Here is a 22216-nt window from a genome sequence, read left to right on the forward strand (position 1 = left end):
TTCATGTCTTCATTGTTTAAATCAATCTGTACCCCTTTTCATTCCTTTTTAAAAATAGTTTTAATTGACAAGAATGCTCTTGTCTCCAAAAATCTTACATTTAAAAAGCTACTGTGATTAACTTAATTTCAAAGGCAGCTGAATGCTATACTGATGCACTGAAATTGCTCAGGGACAAGCATGAAGGTAAAGGCCTGTACCATCTGGCTCTTGGTAAGGTGTGTACCAGTGAGCTGACTGATCTCTCTCTTATGACTATTTAGGAAAACAGGACAATATCCTCTGTCAGTAGCTCCATAAAAATGGTATTAGGGTTGTTCTGACTATCTGTAAGTAGAATAAGCAGAGGAGGGAGACAATGAAAATTCTGCTCCAATTTTTGTGCAAGCAGAAAGAAGGTTCATCTGTGAGCCAATTGGCATACAGCTCCTTCTGCATCTCTGAGATTTCTGGGAGATGCACTGTTTAAAATCACAAGAGCCACTCAAGCAGCATGAGAGCTGGAGCCTGACCCCCACTCTCCATCAACCCACATCTGAACATCTGCCTGGTTAGATAACCCCCACCCAACACAAACACAAACACACAGGAAAGGGGAAAGGTAAAAAGCAACTTTTGCTAAGGGCAATATGAGGGGTGCAGACCCTATGTTCAGCATTGATGGGGTGGGGTGGAGTAGAGATCACTTCCAGCTGGGGTGGCTTTAGAGGCTGGGTGATGAAGGCTAGGTCCCTAAGAATGAGCAGGACCAGGATCTAGGAGGAAGAGGAGTGCAATCAGGTGGAAGAACATATGCAAAGACAAAGAGAGAGAAGAAGGCATACTTGGGCATAGTGTATGAGAGTTCCTTTTGGATGCGGCAGAGAAGTAGATGACAAGTGGCTCAATTCTGATCAACACTGAATGTCAGGATGAGGAAAGTAGGATTTAATTCACAGATGGTGGGGTTGCCATCCAGGGCCTTTGAGCAGGAGAATGACAAGTTGAAAATAAGAAAGAGTGAAGTTTAATTTGATGGTAATGTGCAAAGTAAATTGAAGACGGAGAGGGAGGCCTGAAGGTAGATAGGTCGGAGAAAAGGTTACCCAGTTTGAAGCAATGTTTATAGCAACTCTTTTTATTATTACTCAAAACTGGGAACAACACAAATGTCCAACTGAGGGTACATGGACAAATAAACTGGAACATCCATATAATAGAATACTACTCAGTAAAAAGAAAAGAATGAGCTATTAATGCATGAAACGGCTTAAATGATGAATCTCCAGGGCATTATGTGGAGTGAACAAAGCCTGTCTCTAAATGTGACATGTTGTAGATTTCATTTATGTAACATCCTTAAAAAGACAAAAGATAGGAGTTGGGAATAGATCAGAGGTTGCCAAGAGTTCAGGAAAGGGGGTAAGGTATGACTTCAAAGGGGTGGCATGAGGAAGTTTTTTGAGGGGTGATTGAACTATATCCTGATTGTGGTGGTAGTTCCACAAATCTATACATTTCTTAAACTTCATAGAACTGTACACCCAAAAAAGAATCAATTTCATTATATGATAATAATTTTTAAAAAAATATCAGTTGTCCCCTGTTAAATATAACATCTGAAAGGATGGAAATATTTTGTGGCACTTAATGGTTACATCTTTATAATTCAGTAGCTATATTTATATTAAAAACTCTCCCTCAAATAATAGGAAATGTATCCATCAACTGTGGAATAAATTCTTCATGCTTAAATATAAATGATAAAACATTAAGACAGCAAAAATACTTTTTCCAACCCTGCTTTCTCTGGTGGGCTCTGTTTTTGGCTACCGCATCCCACCATGACCATCCTAGATAAGAGACCCCTCTCTGCCTCCTTCCCCTGACTCTCCAGATGGCTCCACTGGCCAGATTGCCATTCCCGGCACCAACATACCTCCAAGTACCAGCGGATTCTGGGTTGCGGGGATATCAATTTCCTCTTTTAACTAATATTTTTACTGCAATGATGTCTTCTCTGCTTTCTGATCATAACAATTATGCATGTTGATAGTTCTCTTTTCTAATGGATCAAAGTGAATGATATCAGAATATCTCAAGAGTGGCATGCATGAACAAAAATTCCACCTGCTAAAAAGCCTCACACCAAATGGTGAGATACAGAGAACTCTCTCCTTTCTGAGTGTTAAGAATGTATGAGAGTTATTTTCCAACACATTTTTTTGAGTTCCAAAGTAAAGTTGACTCCTTCATAGACTCATCTGATTAGCAAGGCACTGGATCCTACAGAGGACATGAGAAGAGGTAGTGTGCCTAAAACCTCCACTTAAAACTCAAGCGGAAGCCATGCAGCAGTCCTCATGAAAAGGTCAGACATCTAATACTTAATAATTTGAGTTCAGCCAGAAAGAGAAAAAGTAGTGGATTACTTACATCAAATTGCTAATGAGAAAACTGGGCCTCTTCCCACAGATTAATTTGGGGTCAGTTTTTAAAAGCGCTGTTTTAATAAGATTTTAAAAACCTTTTCTAACAGATCAATATGTTGTGAAATCTGTCATTTCATTTGCAGCCATTAGAAAACTTTTCCAAAGCCTTAAAAATTAATGCAACTAATTTGTCCTCCATATTGTGTCAAATATCGCTTATGTGGTATCTCTTTTCTAAAACTCATTTTTAAAAAGTATGCTGATTGTTTAAAACATTACACAAAGCAAAAAACTGTTCAAGAGAACTAGTAAAAAAAACCCCACACTCTCACTCCCACATTCTTTTCTAGCCGCCCTCCCGCCCCCATCTACCACCTTCACCCATTTTAATGCTAGACCGGACTCCAAGGGAAATGGTGGACTGGAGGACCTTGGGGGAGGCGTGGAGGTGAAATTGGAAGCAGGAGAGAGAGATGATTCCCCAAAGAAGAAGGAGAAATGGTCGATTCACCCCGAGAGGCTGATTCTCCCTGGTAACCCGAGAAAAACGAGTAGAAACTGCAGGGAGAAGATACCAGTTTTGTTGTCTCTGATTGGCAAATACGAAAAAAGATTGACAGTATCAAGTGGAGGGAACGCAGGGGGCGGGCTGCAGTGTTAAACGGGAGGGGTAACCGAAGACTCGAGCTCATTGATGACGCGACCCTCACGTGACCAGGAGTCGACGTGTGCAGAAGTCCTTATAGTCCAGGGCCTGTTTCCCTGTAGCAGCTCCCTATTGCTGGAGGAGAAAAGTGCCCCGGATCCTTTGAGGTCAGTATAAAGGTGGGCGCTGCCTTCGGGACCCTGGGGCCTAGGAGTCAGAGAACAGAAACCAAGCGTGGCCGGTACCGCTTTCCCAACACTGCGGTTCCACCAAACTCTCATTTTTGTGCAGGAAATTTGGGGCTGTTTGGGGGTGGGTGGGGGTGGAGAGGGAGAAGGGTAGCCAATTGAGGGTCCCGAGAGAGAGAGACATAGAAACAATTTGGAAATAACTTGTCTCCCACCCCCTGCTTGCAGGGAACCGGTGGGCACGGGGGAAGGAGGGCGGGGTTGCCTTAAAAGGAGGGAGAGGATGAGGACGTGGGGAAACTTTAGACGAACAAGGCCTAGAATCGTGAAAGGGACCCGTGATTCAGGTACTGACCTGCTCACCAAGCACTCCTGTCTGCAGGACTCTTGGTCTTTTGGGAGCGACCCAAATCGAGTGAGGGAAGAGGGAGGAAAATCCCCTGGATCCCTGCAGGTCAGTGTAAAGGTGGAATTGCCTCAGGTCCCTGGGGGTGGCCGTGGGGGTGGGGGTGTGAGTGCGGCTGACACCAAAGCCCATCCCGGGGTCGCTGCCGCCTCTCTCCATCCGGTTGAAGCGCCGGAGGCCTGTGCAGAGCCTGCAACGGAAATGGGGCGGGGGCGGGGGGGAGGAGACTGGAGAGACGTGGAAGGGGGAGGGGAGGCCAGAGACTGGACCAGCCGGTCTCAGGTGAGAGGCAGGAGGTTGGAATGGCTTGGGAAAACCCAAAAGGGCGGGAGTGTTGGAGACCCGAGGCGAGGGAGGGGTTAATTGCTTCGGCTCTGCTCCCGTTTCGGTGCTAGGAGAGGCCCGTAGCAGGGCCTGCTGGGAAATCGTGGGCTGGAGCGGGAGCGAGAAGATGGAGCTGGAGCTGGAGCTGGAGGGGGAGAGCGGGGAGGGGGAGAAAGGGGTGGGGCCAGGGGAGTTCTGGGCCTGAGGATCTAGTCTTCTGTAGCTGGAAAAGTTTGTCAATTAGGGACCTGAATGTGAAGAGGCCAGTCTCTATGGAAACCCATGCCCTGACTGCTGGTCCATTTGCCTGGCATCTAGTCGTTTTGTTTCCTTGTTTTACAGGGTTAATTTATTCAAAAAGGAAATAAGAGAAAAATACTCAACATGCAAAAGTCTTGTGAAGAAAATGAAGGAAAAGCACAGAACATGCCAAAGGCTGAGGAAGACCGCCCTATGGAAGCTGTACCACAGGAGGCAGAAAGAAATCCTCAACCTTCTGAAGAAGGTGTAAGCCAGGAAGCAGAAGGAAACCTTAGAGGAGGGCTGACTCAGCCTGGTCAGGGATATAAAGAGGACACTCCGGTTAGGCATTTGGACCCAGAAGAAATGATAAGAGGAGTAGATGAGTTGGAAAGGCTTAGGGAAGAGATAAGAAGAGTAAGAAACAAGTTTGTGATGATGCATTGGAAACAAAGACATTCACGCAGCCGTCCTTATCCTGTGTGCTTTAGGCCTTGAATTCTTTTTTTTTTTTGTCTGATATTAAAATCTGGCCCCTGCTTTCTTTCTGTTAGCATTTTCTGATGTATCTTTGACTTTTGTTTTATTTTTAATCATCTGGTGGAGTTTTGTTTTAGGTAGTGTCCTTATTACCAGCATCTGGATTTTGTATTTTGACACATTCTCCAGGTCTGTTTTTCAATTGGGAAGTTTCACACATATGCATGAAAATATGTTCATTCCATATTGTAAAGTAAAACATAACAGGTTACAAAGCAGTATATTTAGTATCAGCTCACATATGTAGGAGAAAAATCTCAAATTGTGTGTGTGTGCGTGTGCGTGTGTATACATACATACATATATCAAAAATTTAACTCTGCTTATTTCTGTGTGGTGAGTTTTTTCTTTTTGCTTATATGTATTTTTTAATGAACACATCACACATACAAAAAGAATTAAAGTTTTTTTATAATTAAGTCAATCAAATAATTTGCAACCAGCTTATAAGGGCAATGGGGGCACCTGAATTCTTGATGAACTATTAAAAAAATGTAAACCTCAAATTACCTCTGGATCTCTTAGCCAGAGGAATAAAACTGGCAGTTATTACAGATACACTTGCTTAAGACTCAGTCTTTTCATGGGAAAACATTTGCCTCACAGGGCTGCTGTGGGGAAGAAATGAGGTGACTCTGAGATGTACTTGGTGAGCTCTTGTTCCCATCTATGCATACAGAACCCCAACCCACTACAGAACATCAGTTTTGAGGGAGGGAGGGTCCTGGCATGACTCAACCTGCGCTCAGGAACAAGTCCAATAGGCAGGGAGGTGGGGACTTCCATGCCAGGCCTCTGCTGTTGAGCCCCACCCCTGGCTCCCCTGGGTCCTGCCAGGCCTGCTGGGCCCTTTGCTCTCTGCTGGCCCTGCTGCTGGTGGTGCAGTGGAGTCCTTGAGTGCCAAAGCCCCATTGAGTTTCCTAGAGTACCCAGTGCGTTGAATCCCCACTCTGTCTTCTAAAGCTTCTTTCTCTCCTTTATAGTGATTCTTAACACAGTTGGGGACTGTTCCAGGATTGCTTGGGCCACAGTGTTTAGCAGAGTTTTTAGTAAAACAACCCCTTCCATTTTCAGCCACAGAACACTTCCTCCATAGGAGTCGGACATGATGAGTCCATTTTGGGGGTCGGACCAGGGTTCAAATTTGAGCAAAAGATGTCATGCTATAGTCAGTTGCTGTTCGAAGTCTAAGAACTGAGGTTTTGTCTTTCTTTTGTGGCATGATTTCTCCCTGAAGGCTCCTGTCAGGCCTGCCCTACTGGTTCAGAAGACGCGGAATATGCATAAATTGCACAAAGCAATACAGGAAACAGATCTAAAGGAACAGTTCCCTTCACCCCATCCCATCCCCAGCTGATACGTGAAAAAAAAATTGGAAAGGCAAAAACTTTATAAATACACTTAAAATAGAATGGCTACTATGTAAATGTTAGGAATTATATTTTCCCTGCAGATCAAAGACAATCTTTTCCTCCTGATATCCCACCTACCTGTAACACATCATGTTTCAATATTTAATTGATTTCTTGATTGATTATTGCTAAGGAGCCAGTAGATTTGTCCAAATTCTGCTATTGACTCAATAATCTTCCACAAGTCTTTTTTTTCTAGTATTATGACAAGCAATTCCAGAAAGAAACAGTTCATAGGATGGATTGCACTCCAAATGTTTTATCAAAACCTTGCATAATCACCTGCATCAGTATCACCAGGGGAGCATCTTTAAAATACTGATTTCTGGGCCCCACCTAAGACTTACTGCCTGGAGGTGGGCTGTAGAAGTAACAGGTAACAAACTCCTCCAGGTGATGATGCTATACACTGAAGCATGAGGACAACTGGTATATACAGTATGCTTTCCATTATTACAAATAAGAAAATAAAATAATTAGAAGAAAATACTAGTGAACTTTAATTGAAATTCAGGAAGTAGAAGCCTATAACAGCATTTATCTTTTTAAGTATGAACTTTTAAAGGAAAAGGTTGACAGGTTTATATATAAAATTTTAAAGATTCATTTTAACAAAGACAAGATAAAAAGTCAAGGGGGGGAACTCTATAAGATGCACTTTTCTTGACGGAACACAATCAAGAAAATGTTTGGCCATGCATTCACTCCTTCCAATATGAGTAAAATTATTAAAGTTCTCCTGTGATCAGCTCAGAAAACAATGAGCCATCCCTGTGCTCTTTGGCTTTTAAAAAATTTTTTCACTGTGTGATGCCATTTGGGGGGAGTCTTCATGTCACCAGCCCATTCTTCAAGGTTATAGCAGCCTGTTGGATGCTGGTCAGGCTGGAGTGAGATGAAGGTCCAGGAACTCACTTGCCAGCATTATAAGATGGGATGAATCCAGTGCACTGGCACTGAGGTTTGGAACTGGGGCAGGATGTGGAAGGGCTCCCCCAAGGCACACCTCTCTCCAGGGTGGTCTGACTTTGGTTTCTGTGCTCCAGCCTGCAGCAGGCACCAGACTCTTCTAGGCTGAAGGCCAGGCTGTCCTGGACATACATACCTGGAGGACAATGACTGTCCCCATTGCAGGTCAGAGCACTAGACTTCCTTTACCCCCTTTTTCTTTCACAAGGGGGCTTGATGGGAACTTTTGTTTTCACTGTTTGAAAAGCTTTATTTTTTATGGAAAGGCATCTTATTTTAAATACAGCCGTGTGTACATGTCAATCCCAAATTCTCAATCTATCCCTTCCCCCCCACCTTCCCCCTGGTAACCATAAGTTCATTCTCTAAGTCTGTGAGTCTGTTTTGTAAATAAATTCATTTGTATCATTTTTTTAGATTCTGCATTTAAACAATATCATATGATATTTGTCGTTCTCTGTCTGACTCACTTCACTTAGTATGATAATCTCCATGTCCATCCATATTGCTGCAAATGGCATTATTTCATTCTTTTTAATGGAGTAATATTCCATTGCATATATATACATACCTCAACAAAATAAAGGCCATATATGACAAAACCTACAGCTAACATCATACTCAACAGTGAAAAGCTGAAAGCATTTCCTTTAAGATCAGGAATGAGACGAAGATATCCACTCTCACCACCTTTATTCAACGTAGTTTTAGAAGTCCTAGCCATGGCAATCAGAGAATAAAAAGAAATAAAAGGAATCCAAATTGGAAAAGAAGTAAAAGTGTCACTGTTTGCAGATGACATGATACTATACATAGAATATCCTAAAGATGCTACCAGAAAACTACTAGAGCTCATCAATGAATTTGGTAAAGTTGCAGGATACAAAATTAATATACAGAAATCTGTTTCATTTCTATACACTAACAATGAAAGATCAGAAAGAGAAATTAAAGAAACAATCCCATTTACCATCACATCAAAAAGAATAAAATACCTAGGAATTTGCCTACCTAAGGATGGGAAATTTTTAAGGGAAGAAGATAAGACTTTAAAATTCACTAACTGAGGGCTTCCCTGGTGGTGCAGTAGTTGAGAGTCCGCCTGCCGATGCAGGGGACAAGGGTTCGTGCCCCGGTCCGGGAAGATCCTGCATGCCGCGGAGTGGCTAGGCCCGTGAGCCATGGCCGCTGAGCCTGAGCCTCCGGAGCCTGTGCTCCGCAAGTGGAGAGGCCACAACAGTGAGAGGCCCGCGTACCAAAAAAAAAAAAAAATTCACTAACTGAAAACGTTGGTTTTGACAGTCTTTGGCCAAGCAGTTGCCTGAACTGGATCTGATCAGGTAACTTAGAGTTAAAGCAGGAAGGGCTGACCTTTCTCTCAGTGTCCAGTGAAATAGCTCCCAAAACAATTGGGGTGAAAATGGGGATAGATCTTAGACAAGATCTCTGTCATGCCTCTCCCACCACCTTGCTCAGACTTCCAGAATGGCCTCTGTTGTGTCTGGGCCTGTTTGGGTGGTTCCGTAGTGACTTTAGTTCTGTGTGTGCCTGATGCAGTGCTTCTGATGTCTGCATCAGTCCAGACCCAGAGGTAGAGGAGAGAGCCCAGGTAGAGGAAGTTTGCAAAGACGTGTGACCCTACAGCTCAGGAGGAAAGGGGTGTCGCCTCCTGTTTGAACAAACCCATGCACTGAAGTCCTAGCCCACAACTTGGGGGCCAGGGCAGTCAAGTTATGAATTGGTACAAAGATGCTTTTGCAGGCATTGATCATGGAGGACGCAATGCCATTGTGACCCTTGCTCTTTAGGTGTGTCATCCGAGAAGTCATTACCACTTTTTCTGGTTGGGCAATAAGGTGAAGATGAAATTCAAATTCTTGGGTTTAGGAAGGCAAAGTGGTTATGTATATGACCTTAGAGTGAGATAAACTTGGGTTCCAGTCTGGACTCTTCCCCTTACAGTACATGACCTTGCATAAATCTTTTCTTGGAGACCCATGGGGTGCCCGGATATACAACTCTTAGATCAAAAATAGGACTTCCCTGGTGGCACAGTGGTTGGGAATCTGCCTGCCAATGCAGGGGACACGGGTTCAAGCCCTGGTCTGGGAGGATCCCACATGCCACAGAGCAACTAAGCCCATGCACCACAACTACTGAGCCTGCTCATCCGGAGCCTGTGCTCCGCAACGGGAGAGGCCGCGATAGTGAGAGGCCCGCGCACCACGATGAAGAGTGGCCCCCGCTCGCCGCAACTGGAGAAAGCCCTCGCACAGAAACGAAGACCCAACACAGCCAAAAATAAATAAACAAATTTAAAAACAATAAAGTTTCCTTTCCATTACCATCATTGCTGTCATCATCATAATTATCATCATCATCACCATTATAAGTGAAAAATCCATGGATTCCTGTTGGGCACAGGTGTCATATTGTGAAGGATTGTAATAATCACTGGCAAAGCCTTGGAAATCCATCATCTGAAAGGGTGGACCCAGTATAATCAGAAAACACTGGCTAGAATTGGATTCTCTGCTTATAAGAAGTGTGAGGCCAGATTGGTTCATTCATCTGTAAAATGAGTATAACCCACAAGATTGTAGTGGGAAATAATGCAGAAAACTATGAAATTCCTGGCATATAATGGCTTTCAGAGAATGTTAGATCTTTGATCATCATTATCATCAGTGTTGTCATCATCATTGTCATCATCATTATCATCAGATAATGCTGAGATAATACTCAAATAGGAACCCCCAAAATCTGTGCTCATTCCTTTCATCCAACCTTCTCCCTTGCCTAAAAGAAACAAATAGTACATAAACTAAATGGAAAACCTGTCATTCATTTGGAATTATAAAAGAAATAATTGAATTCTATATACATTTATTAACTCTGGTGCCATTTCTGTATTGTAGGATGAGAAAAAATTCCCTTCACATTTCCATTTTATTTAGTTATGTGCCAGAAAATGTGAAATCATGAAGAAAGTCTTGCTGTCAGGAATGACAAAATATAATCTAGAAATATATCATTGACACGGAAAGTTGTTCCTTACATACTGTTTTGTGAAAAAGCCAGCTGCAAAACGCAAACACAGGTTAAGGATAAATATCAAAACGTTTGAAGTGAATATTTCTAGATGGTGTTATTACAGGAAATTTATAACTTCATCTTTATCCTTCTCTCTGTTTCCAATTTTAACATTTTCAATGAGCATGTTCAGTTTTTATAATTAGAAAAATAGTCGTGAAGGTGAAAATAGTATAATTCTGTTCCTCCTTTCTCTTTAGCTGAGATAGGGGCTGTTGGATCTTGCAATTCCTCATTTGCTTTCTGTTCCCTCTTACTTCTGAGGAGAACCTGGCATAAGTGTCAGAACTCTGTGGGTCCTGGCTGAGAAGCTTCCCCTCTCTATGCTACCTCCTTGACACTCTCCCTTGTCAGCTAAATTTATGCTGGATTTCTGTCTTTGGTCACAAGGTGGCATTTCATAATTACTTTCTAAATATTCTCCCATTAAAATGATCTCATTTTTCAAAAATAAAATAGCAATAAACAAAAATTTCAAAGAACATTATGAAAACGATTCCTAATTCTGCTTAAAAAATATACAGGTATAGCAAAATATTGGAAGGATATACACTCAGTTGAATTTGCTAGAGACTCACAAATTTAATTTCATTTATTTATTCATTCAACAAATACTTACTGGTTGCCAACTATGTGTCAGCCAAAATTAATTTATCCATCTCAGACTTTTCTCCTGAGACTCTATTTTCAACTGCCTGCTGATATTGACCACTTGGACTAAGAGACATTATCCAACAATATGGGCATAACCCTACATGGACACATACTCATCACTTTTAGCCAGTTTATCCCTTAATCCTGGAGGCTCACCATGTAAAGTGGAGAATGTATGAAAAAGCAGAAAAGCAAAGGGTTAGAGTCAGAGAAACTTTTGCTGTAATAGCCATTTTTTGTATTTCAAAACCTTTGTAAGTGATCAAAAGGATTCTTAGTAAAGCAAGAAGTGGATCAATAATACCAAGTTTCAAATGCAAGACATACCTATACTATTTAAAGTTGAGAGTCAAAATCTCCATTATGTATTTGAATACCACTGATTTAGGTGATTTCCAAGGCCTGCTTCTTTCTTCCCCAATGTTTACTGAGCTCTTGCTAAATGCCCTGGCCCTTCCTTAGTTCCTGAGACTCAGCAGTGAACAAAACAAAGTTCCCACCTTCATGATGCTTATATTCTGATTTACACACTTTAAAAAATTGAGGTAAAATTTGCATGCAGTGAAATTCACAGATCTTAAGTGTATACTATTGAGTGTAAAATGGGACATTTCCATTACTCCAAAAAGTTTCCTGTCCTCTTCCCAGTCCCCCTCCCCCCACAAGTAATCACTCAGCTTATTTCTATCAATTTATATTATTTTTATCTGTTGTAGAATCTCAGATAAATGGAATCATACAGCATGTACTCTTTTGTGTCTAGCATTTGTCACTCATTTTACTCGATATAATGTTTTTTAAAAATTCATCCTTATAGTTGTGTGTATCAGCAGTTGATTCTGTTAAAATCTTTGCTGGGGGCTTCCCTGGTGGCGCAGTGGTTGAGAGTCTGCCTGCCGATGCAGGAGACACGGGTTCGTGCCCAGGTCCGGGAAGATCCCACATGCCGCGGAGCGGCTGGGCCCGTGAGCCATGGCCTCTGAGCCTGCGCGTCGGGAGCCTGTGCTCCGCAACGGGAGAGGCCACAACAGTGAGAGGCCCGCGTACCACACACACAAAAAATAATAATAAAATAAAATAAAATCATTGCTGGGTAGTATTCCATAGCGTGAATATACAACAATTTGTTTTTCTATTCAGATGTTCTGGACATATGAGTTGTTTCCATTTTTAATCTATTATAAATATAGCTGTGTTGACTTAAAAGAATGCACAATGTGAGAGTTGTGAGTTAGGTTTTATTTAGGGCAAAATGAGGACTGCAGCTGGGGAGACAGTTTCAGGTAACTGAGAAACTGCTCCGAGGAGGCAAGGCAGGGAACCAAGTTATATAGAAGTTTTGTAAAGAAAACCAGTTATCTCAAGTTAAGGAATTTAGTGTTTTTCTTTGTATGGGAAGGTGCAAGAGTCTGGGCTCACAGAAATCATCCCTTTGATATGCACCTCAGCTATCTGGGGCCAGTATCCTGTGTTTTCACATCCTGAGTTTCCTCAGGGCTCACTGGCTCACATTGGAGGGCTGCAGTCATTGATGACTGTGACACCCTTTGTTTGCTGATATGGCAGAAAATATTCCATTTATAAATATTCTATTCCAGTATCAGCTGCTATGAACATTCTTGTGTAAGTTTTTGGTGCATATATGTTCTTATTTCTCTTGGGTAAATACTACTCAGCAGTAAAATTGCTGGGGCATAGAAGTAGCAACTGTTTGATTTTATATGAAATTGCTTAACAGTTTTCCAAATTTCCTGTACCGTTTGGTACTCATATCAGCAATGTTTGACAATTTCAGTTGTCCTACATTCTCAACAAAATGTCAATGCCTTGAAAGAAGACTAGAGAACTAACTGTTCTAGATTAAAACAGATTAAAAGACATGACAACCAAATATAATGTTTGAATAAGGACTATAGTTTAGATAATAGTATTATATCAATGCTAAATTTCCTGAATGTGATCACTGTATTGTGGTTGTTTAGGAGACTGTTCTTGTTGTTAGGAGACAAAATGCTGATGTATTATAAAGTCTGTGATTAACTTAAAATAGTTCAGCATTGAAAAAAAGATAGAAAAATATATAACAAGAGAGAGAAAGCAATTGGAAAATATTAATTGATGAGTCTAATCTAGATGAAGGGAATGAATATATGGGCATTCACTCTATTATTCTTGAAATATTTTGTTAAGTTTGAATTTTTTCAAAATAAAAAGTTGGTGGTAGTGGTGGTTGGGCAAAGACAGAGATACCTAGTCAGTTCTCCAGAAGAAAAGGTGGTGGAATGAGAATCTAGAATCAAGACTGACAAATTTAGTTATCTTCAAGCATGAGGTATGTCGACTAAAGAAAAACAACCTAAACTTTGTGAGCTATGTTTTATTTGGGGACCTTACTGAGGACTATAGCCCAAGAGACAGCCTCTCAGATAGCTATGAGGAACCGTTCTGAAGAGGCAAGGGAGGAGACAGGATATATAGGAGTTTTTGCTGAAAAAAACCCCAGAAAACACGTAGTGGAACGAGAGATTACTGCTAATCACAACAAAACATGACAAAATAAAACCAGACATTTCAAGTTAATTATTTTACTTTCTTATGTATGGGAAGATGCAGGAATCTGGGCTCATTGAAATTATTCCTTAGATATGCATCTTAATTATCTAGGGTCTATATCTTGTTTTTCTTTTCCTTCCTGAATTCCCCTCAGGGTGCACTGTTAGGGAGTGGCTGCACATGGCTTGCTGGCAGCAACATTCTTTGTTTATTGAAATGACAGGTGACATTCTTTGTCCACAGGTGATAGGTTATGCAAACAACTTTAGAGGAACACAAAGACAGGGACAGCAGGCTGAGCTCTGCTTCTGCAAATAGTGTAAGAAATCGTTCCATAGGCCAGCTTGGTGGGACAGACCACCACATGTCACCAAAACTTTTTTGTGAGAGTTAAAATAGTAATATCTACACACCATGAATATGATCAGACTCCTGTGGGAGGAAGAGAGTTAGAGACTTGAGAACATTTAAGTATCCAGTTAAAGTGGACTAGGAGCAACCTTAGGATTAAGACAAAAAGAAGAATGTAGTTTAATTAGAAAATACCCATAGGGGCCTTCCCTGGTGGCGCAGTGGTTGGGAGAACGCCTGCCGATGCAGGGGACGCGGGTACGTGCCCCAGTCTGGGAAGATCCCACATGCCGCGGAGCGGCTGGGCCCGTGAGCCATGGCCTCTGAGCCTGCGCGTCCGGAGCCTGTGCTCCGCAACGGGAGAGGCCACAACAGCGAGAGGCCCGCGTACCGCAAAAAAAAAAAAAAAAAAAAAGAAAGAAAGAAAAACCCATAGTACTGTATCAGATCTTTATGTGGACAGACTATGCGAGCTGCCTTGCCATCAGTGAAAGTATCAAAAAAAGAGAATCACAGGGATCGACGTTGGCCCTGCCCCATTCAATCACCATCCACTGCAGGAGGAAAGCAGTGGTCTGGAACCCCAGAGCAAGTGTTCAGAAAGTGAGTGGAAGGAAACATAAGAATGCTAGGAATGGAGTAACAGGGTGTGAAGATCTAGCAAGGATGGGAGTAGAGCAAAAGAATCCAAAGAAAGAGTACTGTATTCCATATTTACACAAGGACCAAAGGCGCAACTGGATTCAGACTAGAAATATACCAGAGCTATAGTATAGTAGTCTCTCAGGACATAAAGTTGTCCCCCAAGAGGCACATTTTACTCTCATCTTCTAAACATTACACAAATGGTGTTCATCTCCAGTAACAGCTAAAAGTTGATATGAGAATACACGAAAATGTTCTCTTATCTTTGAGAATTCTGCAAAAGCAGAATGAGAATTTCCCAAAGAGATGCTGATTTCATAGGGCTCTTTTAAGGATTATTAAATGTGACATCTTCCTGTATGGAATTCTGGAATCATCCTTTTATGGGATGGGGCAATTCTTCAGTTAGGAAGTATGAAATTAAATTCATATTTTATGGTAAGACAAGAAAAATTTAAGCATAAAAAATTTTCTCTGCCCTTTGGCCTCCTCTCTCCCCTCTACTGTGCATTGTGTATCTATATTATGCATTGACCAAACCTCCCCATCAGCAGAAATAAAGAGCAACATTCTCTTAGCACCAATAAGACAACTCTTTAAATGATAACATTCCTTCTTGATCTTGTAAGGGGCCATGACAACCCGAGATCCACTACTCACTTTGTACACTTAGATCTGTCAATAATACATCATTTCATGTACAGCCCTTTGTCTCAAAAACATATAACCGTGCTTTGACCTCTTATGGGTGGAACAGTTCCCAGAGCTTTCTGAGAGGCTGTTCCTGGGTTATAATCCTCAATTTGGCTCTAATAAAATTTTCCATTTCTTTCTTAGCGGGACTGATTAATTTTTCGTTGACAGGAGAACAGAAGGGAGGCTGTTACAGTAGTTTAAAGGAGGCTAAGCAGCAGGTGTTGGTGACTGATTGCATGAGGACACTAAGAGAAAGTCTGGTGTGGAGAACTGGCTGAATCCTGGTGCCGATAATTTAGCTATAGACCCCAGAGAGAGATTTGGGGTGTGGAGAGAGAGGAACTGAGAAAACACTTAGTTCAGGGTAGGACAGTTAGGTGGAAAAGTCCAAAAGTAAGTTAGATAAAATAATATGGAGCTCAAAAGAGAGATATAGGCTAGAGATACAGATTTAGGAGTCAATGCTTATATGAAAGTAAAAGTCATAAGATTATTTGAACATTGTGGCAGGCTGAACAATGTTCCTCAAAGGTATCTAGGTCTTGAATCCCTGGAACAGGTGAATTTTACCTTATATGGTAAAAGGGACTTTGCCGATGTGATTAAGTTACAGATCTTGAGATGGGAAGATTATCCTGGATTATTCAGGTGGCCCCTAAAATGCAATTGCAAGTGTCCTTATGAAGGGAGGTAAAGGGAGAGTTGACTTCAGAAGATGAAAAGGCAATGTGATAATGGAAGCAGAAAGTATAATGGTGCAACTACAAGCCAAAGATAACAGGCAGCCAACTAAAAGCTGGAAGAGGAAAGCAATGGGTCCTCTCCTGGAGCCCTCAGAAGGAACCAGTCCTGCCAACACCTTTAGTTTAGTCCTGTAAAACTCAGACTTTGGAGTTCTGACCTCCAGAACTTTAAGAGAATACATTTCTGTCATTTTAAGCCTCTAAGTTTGTGGTAATTTGCTGCAGTAGTAATAGGCAACTAATATAAACATTTTGAGAATGAAAAAAAGGTCTAGAGAGAACTGTAATGTATACCAATATTTCAGGGGGCCTACAATATAGCTTACTGGCTATGACCACAAGTGGTGGTGTCAAACAGATCTGGATTCAAATTCAGCTCTACACTTAAGAGCTGTGTGACCTTGGGCAAGTTTTTAAAACTATATACTTAAGTTTCCCTGTCTGTAAAATTGGGACAATAACACTATGCCTCAAAGGACTTTTGTGAGGGTTAGAGGGGAATAGGCAACTAATGTACCTGGTACATAGCAAGTACTTCATAGATGGTAGTTTTGGAGAGCCACATGTGTAACCATGATTTATAGCTATTATTGTGTAGTCAATAAATGTCTTAATGTGGAAATGAACCAAAACTCAATGTTATTTTTAGAGGAGTTGTATTAGTTTGTCCAGCTCAGTTTAGCAATATAAGAGACTATATGAGGCTTGATGCCAAGGCCTGCACTGTTAATAAAGAATGCATCCATCTGGACTGCCATACATGTATATGCGTGTTGCATACATATATACATTTGGGAACAAACAGGTAAAAATGCAGTTTGTTGAGGATATGAGATGGCAGAAAAATATTTTTCTACTTTAATAGTTACTCGATGACTGTGATAATAACACCATGTTCTCTGTTAAGGTCTCTCTCCTTCCTGATCCCCTTAACACTTTCGGTATCATTTACATGCAAGTGAATTATGGTTACAAAGTTAGTGATAAGTTACCTCTTTGGAAGAGCATAAACTCAAACTGTTTTTCAAATCCCTTGGTTCTTTCTAAAGTTTCTAAAGTAGAACTTAAAACAACCAATGACCAAGAAATGGGAAAAGAGTAATGTTAAAATTGAATCTGGAGCTGGAGGAATGTTAACAATCTTAAAAAAACAAAACAAAAACATTTTCTCCTCCCAAATAAAAAATAGCTTTATTGTATTTATGATTTCAAAAAGAAACTATGCAGAAAAATCTTGAGAATTAGTAAAAATCACACTTTAGATCCCTGCCACCTTGCATGACAAAAGCAAGTTACTTGGTAGGCATTGGTGGCTGGGGGGAAAGGTAGGAGGAGGGAGGGAGGTGGCAGGAGAGGCAGAGGACAGAAAAGCAGAAAAGGCCAAGGCCAGGTGGGAGTAAGGATGGGAAGTGGATGGAGACCTTCATTAGTAACCAGAGAAGTGGAAACTCCAACCTCAGGCTGTGATGCCACTTGTAGTTCCTCAGATTGGTGAGGACCGGAATGAATGACAAGGCAGTGCGCCCGCCTGGGCTCCCCGTACAGATGGATGTAAGGAGGGGCACGGTCTCTGTGAGTGTGTATGTGGCAGGAGTGTGGTGGGAGTTCCTGATGCACATCCTGCCAGCTGAGAGGTGGGTGGGGGTCCTTGGAGCCAGTTGAGGTGGGGGGCAGTTGGCAAGCTCAGTAATGACGTGAGGACCTCCTGTGACCAGGAGCCAAGGTGTGCGTAAGTCCCTCTAGTTCAGGTATTTTTCTCTGCAGTACTCACTCCCCTTTTCCATTGAGGGAGGCTTGCATCTGGCCAAGAGAGGGAGGGGGATGAACACAATTCCCCAGAACAAAGCAGGCCTGTGTGAGCAATTAGACCAGGAACTCTGCGTTGGTGGTGGCATGAGTGGGTGCGTGGAGGCAAAGGAAAGCAAAGAATGAAGTCGGTCTTGGCCTGTTTCATCGACACCTCTTTAACCTTTTGGAACAAAAATGATAGGCCTTGGGATGGAAGGAAGGGCTAGAGAAGAAGGGTCGGGACGGGAGGAGGGAACACAGAGACTTGGTAATAGTTTGGAAATAATCCATTGATTTTACAGTCTGTCTACAGGGAAGCAGTGGATAAACACGGAGATGAGCCTTGGAATGAAGAGGGAGGAGGTAAAACAAATGATTATCTAGGGGTGCACAGTGCATTAACAAAGACTAAGAAATCATTAAAAAGAATTCCCTACTCCAATAAGGTGGGTATTTCATGGCTGGGGGTGGGGGCGAGGCAGGACAGGGAACGGGAGATTTGAGACTTGAAGAGATGGTGTAGGCCAGTCTTAAAGGAGACCCTTGTCTAGTATACTGGTCTGTTCACCAAGCACTGCCATACCACACTATCTCTCATCTGTCTACAGGTCCAAATGTCCATTAGCTGTGTCTCAGTCCAAGAGGGAAAAAGGAGGAGGAAACTGCTTGGGATTGGGGCAGGTAGGCATGACACAGTGCCCTGGACTGGAGCCCCTGGTGCTGGTGGGCTGAAGGAGTGGATATGGCCCAGGCCAGAACATAACTAGGACTTCACACTGCTTTTACTTGCCCCTCAGTCAGTAAAAGAAGACTCACCGAAAGAACTAAAGGGGAAATTGTTGAAAGAGACTGAGGGAATCTAGAGGTGCCCTTTGGGTATGGGAGAAAGGCAAGAAAGAACCTGAAGAGAACAGAGGAGTGAATTACAGGATAAGAGATACTTTTACACCCCTTTACTTGATTCAAGAAAGCAGATGGGTGATGGAATGAACAACACAATAGAAAAATGTCTGGAAGAGACAAAAAAGATTAAGAAATAAATTTAGAATAATGCATTGGAAGCAACGACAGTCCAGGAAGCAGCCATATCCGACTTAATGCCTTTTGCCTTCAATTATTTTTTCCCTATATAATTAGAGCCTGACTTTTATTTTTGGTGGCATTCTCTAGTTATAACTGTGCTCATCTTATTTTTGAACTTTTGATGGTACTGGTTTTGTTTTTTAAATTTATTTGTTATTGAAGTATAGTTGAATTACAATGTTGTGTTCATTATTGCTGTACAGCAAAGTGACTCAGTTATACATATATATATATATATATATACATTCCTTTTCATATTCTTTTCCATTATGGTTTGTCACAGGATATTGAATATAGTTCCCTGTGCTATAACAGTAGGACCTTGTTCTTTATCCATTCTATATATACCAGTTTGCATCTGCTAATCCCAAACTCCTGCTGCTACCCTCTCCCACCCACTCCCCTTTGGCAACCACCAGTCTATTGTCTTTGTCCCTGATTCTGTTTCTGTTTCATAGATAGGTTCATTTGTGTCATATTTTAGATTCCACATATAAGTGATATCATATGGTATTTGTCTTACTGACTTACTTCACTTAGTATGGTAATCTCTAGTTGCATCCATGTTGCTGTTAATGGCATTATTTCATTCCTTTTTATGGCTGAGTAGTATTCCATTGTACTTATGTACCACATCTTCTTTATCCACTCATCTGTTGATGGACATTTAGGTTGTTTCTATGTCTTAGCTATTGTGAATAGTGCTGCTGTGAACATAGGGATGCATGTATCTTTTTGAATTATAGTTTTGTCTGGATATACGCCCAAGAATGGGATTGCTGGATCATATGGTAATTCTATTTTTAGTTTTCTGAGGAACCTCCATACTGTTTTCCACAGTGGCTGCACCAACTTACGTTCCCACCAGCAGTGTAAGAGGGTTCCCTTTTCTCCAGACCCTCTCCAGCATTTGTTATTTGTAGACATTTTAATGATGGCCTTTCTGACCCACGTGAGGTGGTACCTCATTGTAGTTTTGATTTGCATTTCTCTAATAACTAGCAATATTGAGCATCTTTTCATGTGCCTATTGGCCATCTGTATTTCTTCTCTGGAGAAATGTCTCTTTAGGTCTTCTGCCCATTTTTTGAGTGGGTTGTTTGTTTTTTTGTTGTCAAGTTGTATGAGCTTTTTGTATACTTTGGAAATTAAGCTCTTGTCAGTCACATCATTTGCAAATATTTTCTCCCATTCTGTAGGTTGCCTTTCATTTTGTTTCTGGTTTCTTTTGCTGTGCAGAAGCTTGTAGTTTCATTAGGTCCCATTTGTTTATTTTCGTTTTTATTTCTATTGCCTTGGGAGACTGAGATGGTACTGGTTTTAGATGTTCCTGTTGTTAGTAGTATCTCATTGGATTTTGTCTTGTGATTCTATATGCAAGTTTGCATTTTAGTAGGGGATTTTTTTCCAATTTTCACTGAAAAAATGTCATTATGTATTGTACTGTGAATAAAGCAGGTTGAAAAGTTGTGTGTGTGTGTGTATCAACTGACTTGTTATTTTAATAATTTCACTTTTTTCTTTTTAAACATTTTATTAATTTTTGTGACACAAGTAAAACATGTTCTTTTGGGAAAATGAGAAAATACAGATATGCAAAAAATACAAAAAATGTTTTTCTCTCCACTTTAATATTTACCCAGATAGCTACTGTTGCTTGGGCCCTGATGCATCATACATACAAACACAAAGTTATTTTAACTTACAGGCACCTCCTTTCCATGATGAATGCATTGGGGGCTAGGGAGGTGGGGAAGGAAGTAAATCTGAGCAACAGGCACTACACTATAGTGAGGATTGCTCCTGCTTTGCCACTCTGACATGCATAACTCTGTCTGCTTGACTGTTTCGTTAAGTTCAAATCATTATATTTTCTCCTATTAAGGCCGCTCTTCCAGGTCAGGAGACTTATCTGAACTTGTTAATTTTATAGATGCCCACTAAGTTCAAGCTGGAACATTACACTCCTTACTCTCACACAATCTATATCCCACAAATAAATCTATAAGGCTAAGTACTGTGTTAAGTATCATTATTTTCCCATATATTGTGCCCAGTTAAAACAAAGATATCTTTTGTCATCTTGGTCTCCTAAGTGCCTACTAAGGTACATTACTATCTAGATATCTTACACATATTAAACACCCCATCAAGGCAGGAATGTACCACTCCTACCTACCTTGGGATCAATTTTTAAAAGGCCCTTTCCTTTGATATTTGGCTTTTGTTCTTGTTCTTGTTATTGGGTTGAATGTTTACCATAATTTCACCACAACTATTACAACTAGTGCAATAGTGGAGTACTGCAACCTCCATCTCCCTTTCCAGAAGTTCATGCTGTTTGGTGGATGAACAAATGTGCTTGGAAAATTCCTGCTTAGAAAAGCACAGTGAAAAGATAGTACATAATGTCATTTTATTGGTTCTCAGGGCTGTCCTGACTGAGCGCTTATGAGACAAGTGCTTCATACTTGTAACCTTCAACCTGTTTCTTCTGTCTCTCTTGGCCTCCATTATAACCCTGATGCCTAGAGAAGTGGTTCTCAAACCTTAGAGCACATCATAATCACCTGGCAGACTTGTAAACACAGATGGTTGAGGCCTACCCCCAGAGTTCTGATTCAGTCTGGAGCGGGGCATGAGACTTTTGTCTAATCAAATCAGAAAAGATTAAAAAGGCTGATAAGATTCTGTGCTTGTTGGGTGTCAGTAAATAGAACTATTATATGCTGTGGGTGGGAGTAATATATAAGCACAACCTTTATGGAGTGGGGTTTGGATACAGATGTCAATTAAAACAATGATAATATTGAAATTTGAAAACAACACAAATAACCATGAGTAGAGGATTGGCTCAATACATTATGATACACATAATTAAAGGAATACAGGCATACCTTGGAGATATTTTTGGCTCAGTTCCAGACCACCACAATAAAGGGAATATTGCATAAAGTGAGTCACACTGGTTTTCCAGTGCATATAAAAGTTATGTTTACACTATACTGTAGTCTCTTAAGTGTGCAATAGCATTATGTCTAAAAAAAAGTACCTACCTTAATTAAAAAATACTTTATTGCTAAAAAAATGTAAACCATCATTTGAGCCTTCAGTGGGTCGTAGTAGTAACAGCAAAGATTACTGATCACAGATCACTATAACAAATATAATAATAATGAAAAAGTTTGAAATATTGCAAGAATTTCTAAAATGTGACAGAGACATGAAGTGAGCAAATGTTGGAAAAATAATGCCAATAGACTTGCTTGACGCATGGTTGCTTCAAACCTTCAGTTTGTAAAAATGTAGTGTCTTCAAATCGCAGCAAATTGAGGTATGCCCCTGTATAGATGTAAATGAGTGAATGTATTGATATATATGCGTGAGTACCTATGTCTTTGTGTGTATGTATACACATTCAAATATTGTCTAATTCTTTCCAGTCTAATTCTAATTCACTCTAATTCTTTCTCC

The 22216-nt window shown here is 41.0% G+C and overlaps 1 protein-coding gene across 4 annotated transcripts; it reads left to right on the forward strand.

Moving 5' to 3' along the window:
- Nucleotides 1–2889: 2889 nt before the first annotated feature.
- Nucleotides 2890–5313, forward strand: TCEAL8 (transcription elongation factor A like 8). 4 transcript variants are annotated; one of them, XR_010838740.1, is made up of 3 exons: nucleotides 2890–3224; nucleotides 3628–3699; nucleotides 4318–5313. XR_010838740.1 is itself a non-coding variant. In XM_059049998.2 (2 exons), the coding sequence occupies exon 2, from the start codon at nucleotides 4360–4362 to the stop codon at nucleotides 4711–4713; it is 354 nt and encodes a 117-aa protein (XP_058905981.1). In that variant the 5' UTR covers nucleotides 3140–3224; nucleotides 4318–4359; the 3' UTR covers nucleotides 4714–5313. The 4 variants fall into 4 exon arrangements, 2 of the variants coding, with proteins under 2 accessions (XP_058905981.1, XP_066880133.1); XR_010838741.1 differs by having other exon boundaries at nucleotides 3151–3236; XM_059049998.2 differs by lacking the exon at nucleotides 3628–3699 and having other exon boundaries at nucleotides 3140–3224.
- Nucleotides 5314–22216: the final 16903 nt, after the last annotated feature.

The sequence above is a fragment of the Kogia breviceps genome, chromosome X (genome assembly GCF_026419965.1).
Source record: "Kogia breviceps isolate mKogBre1 chromosome X, mKogBre1 haplotype 1, whole genome shotgun sequence".
Classification (NCBI taxonomy): Eukaryota; Metazoa; Chordata; class Mammalia; order Artiodactyla; family Physeteridae; genus Kogia; species Kogia breviceps.